The sequence below is a fragment of the Aulonocara sp. 'chitande type north' Nkhata Bay genome, linkage group LG6 (genome assembly GCF_057382095.1).
Source record: "Aulonocara sp. 'chitande type north' Nkhata Bay isolate Kocher_YH1m ecotype deep benthic linkage group LG6, A_spYH_male_GT1.1, whole genome shotgun sequence".
Taxonomy (NCBI): Eukaryota; Metazoa; Chordata; class Actinopteri; order Cichliformes; family Cichlidae; genus Aulonocara; species Aulonocara sp. 'chitande type north' Nkhata Bay.
The window spans coordinates 10426384-10430999 of NC_141349.1; the positions used below are offsets into that span (position 1 = coordinate 10426384).

General features: G+C 42.2%; 1 protein-coding gene across 1 annotated transcript; it reads left to right on the top strand.

Moving 5' to 3' along the window:
• Positions 1-271: 271 nt before the first annotated feature.
• On the top strand, positions 272-1823 carry LOC147327263 (uncharacterized). Its single transcript, XM_086297380.1, has 2 exons — positions 272-311; positions 379-1823. Exons 1-2 carry the CDS (start codon positions 272-274, stop codon positions 1446-1448), a joined length of 1110 nt encoding a protein of 369 aa, XP_086153506.1. The 3' UTR covers positions 1449-1823.
• The last annotated feature ends 2793 nt before the right edge of the window (positions 1824-4616 follow it).

The window sequence follows — 4616 nt, forward strand, 5'->3', positions numbered from 1 at the left end:
GTGACGCACGAATCCTACTTCCGGGTCTAAAGTAGTCTGCGTTTAATATGGCTTTTGTATTGTTAACATGTTTAATGTTATGTATTTTCTTCTATTTGATCTCAAAAAGCTCCTAAAACAGTCAGTGATCACTGTTGACCTCCCTCGGCTTTTATTACCGCTAATCATTTATTTAAGCTCAGTTTTTAAAACCTTAGTATGTAACTACAGCCCAGCCCATGCAGCAGTATATGAATGACTAACCTCGTATTGTCATTCAGTCTGACATAAAATGCTTTTCTCTCATCCTCTGCTCAAACTAACAGATGTAGGTCTGTTGCTTTAACACTGGGTGTCTATTACATTCCTAATGTTATTTTAAAAATTGTTTCCTCACAGGGCGTCTTGACTATGTGGTTGAACGCCCTGCAGAAGAAGGCCTTCCTGAAGTCATCAGGATCCTGGATGACAGTCTCCAGAGCTCCACCTCTTCTGGTGAAGGTCAGGACGCTGATACCCAGCGTATCAGCGAAGGTGAGTATGGTGAGTATTTTATCCCTCTCTCACCCTCACCCTCTTCTGATGAAGCACCAGATGCTGATGACGGTGAACAGCAAGGTGAGTATGGTAGGTATTTTATCCCTCTCTCACCCTCACCCTCTTCTCATGAAGCACCAGATGCAGATGACGGTGAACAGCAAGGTGAGTATGGTGAGTACCCCCCCTACCTACCTGTAGACGATGAAGAGTTTAGTGAACAGACTGACAATTCATCTGACTGGAACGACTCAGAAGAGTGGGGGGATTGGCTTAGCGATGACTCTGGGTATGACACCATGGATGAGAGAGATGATTCCCCTCTCATCTGGGAGCACCCTCCAGAGCCGTTTTGGCACGATTGGCAACGTCCTATTGCTCCAGGTGCTGCCCCCATCACCATGCCGCCTTTCGGCCAGGCCAATGCCCCACTCTTCCCTCGAGTTGTTGCCCCAGTTGGTGATCCGCCAGCTGCTCCTCCCTCAGCTGCTCCCTCTGCTGCTCCCTCTGCTGCTCCTTCCTCAGCTGCTCCTCCCTCAGCTGCTCCCTCTGCTGCTTCTTCCTCAGCTGCTCCCTCTGTTGCTCTCTCTGCTGCTCCCTCTGCTGCTCCTTCCTCAGCTGCTCCCTCTGCTGCTCCTCCCTCAGCTGCTCCCTCTGCTGCTTCTTCCTCTGCTGCTCTCTCTGCTGCTTCTTCCTCAGCTGCTCCTCCCTCAGCTGCTCCCTCTGCTGCTTCTTCCTCAGCTGATCTCTCTGCTGCTCCTTCCTCAGAAAAGAGAAGCAGAGAAGACATCTGCACCGAAGAGGTAAGTGCAAAGAGGTGCAAGGTGAGTGACCAGTTTGATGCCCCTTCAACATCCTCAGGTAGTTTTGGAGTCAGATGTTTCTGGGAGAGGCTTTTTAACCTTTCCCTTGATGACAGTGACTCTGATTAGTTTATGTTAGAATGTGTTTTTAAACTTTGCCTTTGTGTTTTTACAGATATAAGAACATCTGACTTGCACATGTGAAATGTATTGTTTTTTTTTCTTGAATAATATATGTTTTTCCCAAGCCCTAATTCACCATGCAGGACAAAGGTAAGTCTGTACTTAATCTCAACACAAATAAGTAGAAAAGGTTTAAAAATGATGCAGTGAACTGACTGTAGTCTCTTGTTTTTACATAAGGTATAGCCTGTGGCTAAGAATTCAACACTTCAGACACTCAACATCCAAGATGGAGCAAACACCCCACCCAGAAGACAGCCTTACCCCGACCAACCCGATGAGAAGGATGGATGACCAAGTGAAAAACGGGAGAGTGGTGCTGTGTTCCAACTATGTAAGTTATCACCTCACATTGACAACAAACTGTATTGAAGACAAAATTCTTCCAATAGTTGGTATAAATCATCATCCTATGTCAGCAGCACTGTAGGTTTAGCTTTATTTATATTTTTCATGTGTATACGTTGGGTTTAAAATTGCTTTTTAACAACATACTGCAGCTACCAACAATGAAAATGCTGTTTTGTGTTAAAATGACGTCTTTCTTGTGTTATTACTTTGCAGGGAAGCTGAGAGTGGACAGAGCTGCACAGAGGACCAAAGATCCACTCTCAGCACTTCATACCTGACTGGCCACCCCGCCTGCACAGAGGGAGTTGTGAACATGCACTTCTGTGTTGGTGGGTTTAGGATCCTCCTCACACTCACACTGATGAAGACTGTCACTGGAAGATGTCTCCATTGCATCAGCAGGACGTAAGCATTTGTAAAATATTACAGTTTGTGATGTTTTATACATATTTTTATTGCATCATTTAAAACTATGAGATATAAAATAAACCAATTTTCATAACATTTTCTGTGTATTTAGTTGTTTTCTTAATAGGTTCTTTGGAACATCATTGCAACCTGTCAGCTTTTTATTGAGGATTTAGAAAGTTGCTGGTGGCCCGAGTGTGTAGAGTGGGGTGTTGTTTTTGTCACATGGTGAAAGTGACCTCATGGGGAGCAAAGAGAACAACTGAACAATTTGGGGATTCACAGACTTTCGTAATCGCTAAAAACAATTAATAAAAATTGTTCTGTGTGAACTAAAAGCTCAAATATAAACCATCCTGACACTGACACAAATGATCTGCTGTTTATAAGCAGGACAGTGTTTTCATGAGCCTGGATGAAGCTAATTTGCATGAGTTTAACCTGCTGGTCAAAAACTTGCATGACTCTGATATCACTCTAACTTTCTTCTGTTTATTTATTCATTTTTGCTAATTGTAGTAGATTAATATGTTCACCAACTGATTGTTGGCCTGAATGTTTGAATGTTTGCAGTTTCAGGTCCTACTGATCAGTTTTAAGTATTGTAGAAAGTGAGCAGCAATTGAATCAAGTCCTGGGATGAAATGGGACAAAAGGGTAATGTGACAGCCACATTAGTTCCCTTCCCTCGTTTAACAATGTGTAAGCAGACTGCTTTAACCTGCAATTTACTGCATGTTGTTAGGCTGCATGGTACAACCACAGTCTGCTAACCACCCGTGGTGATCGAAGGTTTTGAGGTCTTGCTTGAGCTACTGATGAAGTTTTATCAAAGCTTGTTAAGTTTCCCAACCACATTTTATCCTGATGGTCCAAGGCTTACATCTTTATGCTCACAGACGTACTTCTGTAATTAATCAGTGACCGATTTATTACTTTAAGTTACAGTGTGAGGGGCATTAATGAACATAAATCAGATTTAACTGGATTATGTGTTTAGGTCAAGAGACACAGACCTTCATCTTTAAGAGGCTCTTCTTGAATGTCTAATCACGATGTTTGTGTTTGTCTGCAGCATCACTGCAGCAGAGAGGGTATAACACAAGGCCACAGTCATGTGGTATTCTGTCCTGCTATTAAGTGAATAAAATACTGAAAAAAACATCTAGACACTAAATACAGTCACTGTCCACTTCATTAGTTACACCTGCCAGTACTGTTTTGGACCTTCTTTCACCTTCAGAACTGCCTTAATTCTTTGTGGCACAGATTCAACAAAGACCTGGAAACATTCCTCACAGATTTAGTTTCATATTGATATGATAGCATCACACAGTTGCTTCAGGTTTGTCGGCTGTGCATCCATGTTGCAAATCTTCTGATCCACCACATGCCAAAGATAATCTGCTGGATTGACATCCGTTATGACTATATACTGTGGTCATAAAACGATGGACATGGTCAGCAGCACAGCTCAGAGAGCTTGTACCTCTGGAAAGGCCACCTGAAGTTTTCACCAGCGAGTTAGAAAAGAACAGAGGGTTCCTCAAACAGTGTTTCCTAGTGTTTCATCAACAAAGTAGAACTTATTCTTCAGACTGTGCAAAATTTGCTTTCATGGTTATCCTGCTGCGAGGGTGAGCTCTGAGATGGGCCGAAGCCATGCTGAAACCAAACCCAAATTTCATTGCAAAGTGTTTATGACAAAGGATTTAGCTGATGCTGCGGGCAATAGGCTGTTTACCCTTAACCAAAGTGAGAGGAGGTTTAGCTCTTTATCTCACACCTCATCGTCCTTATGACTGCTCCATTGACTCGCTTACTGGTCCTCCTTCACCTTCCAGTAATCAGTATAATTTTTAAACCCAAATGGGTCGTTTCGGTTATTTGAAAATAGCATTTTCAGCAAACACACCAGGAGTCTTTCAGGCCCTAGTCAATGACATCCTTTGTGACTTCATCATCCACATTTTCTTTATTTCAACAATATTCTTAACTTCTCCCAGTTGTTTTATACCTGTCAAGTCCTTCTCAAATGTCTCCTAGAAAAAAACATCTCAATTTAAAAGGTGAGAAATGTGAATTTCATGTTGATTCAGTGTCATTCCTGGGCTTTATTGTTGAAAAAGGTCATTTAAGAGAACACTCAAAGTGGTTGAATGGGCAGTTCCCTCAAACAGGAAGCAGCTTCAACAATTGCTGTTTTGCTGACTTTTACTACCTTTTATGATTTCAGAAAAATAGCTCTATTGTTATCATATTCAAATTTTATTTGTCACACACACAACCATACACTGTATGACATGAGGTGAAATGCTTGTAGCTGTGCAATGCAATGCCCGACCATTAAATGAC

What these genes read in the sequence shown, in the direction of transcription:
- LOC147327263 (XM_086297380.1), top strand. Translation starts at nt 272, where the DNA reads ATGCTTTTCTCTCATCCTCTGCTCAAACTAACAGATGTAG. An exon ending in GCTCAAACTAACAGATGTAG is followed by an intron (nt 312 to 378) that starts GTCTGTTGCTTT and finishes GTTTCCTCACAG; the next exon opens with GGCGTCTTGACTATGTGGTT.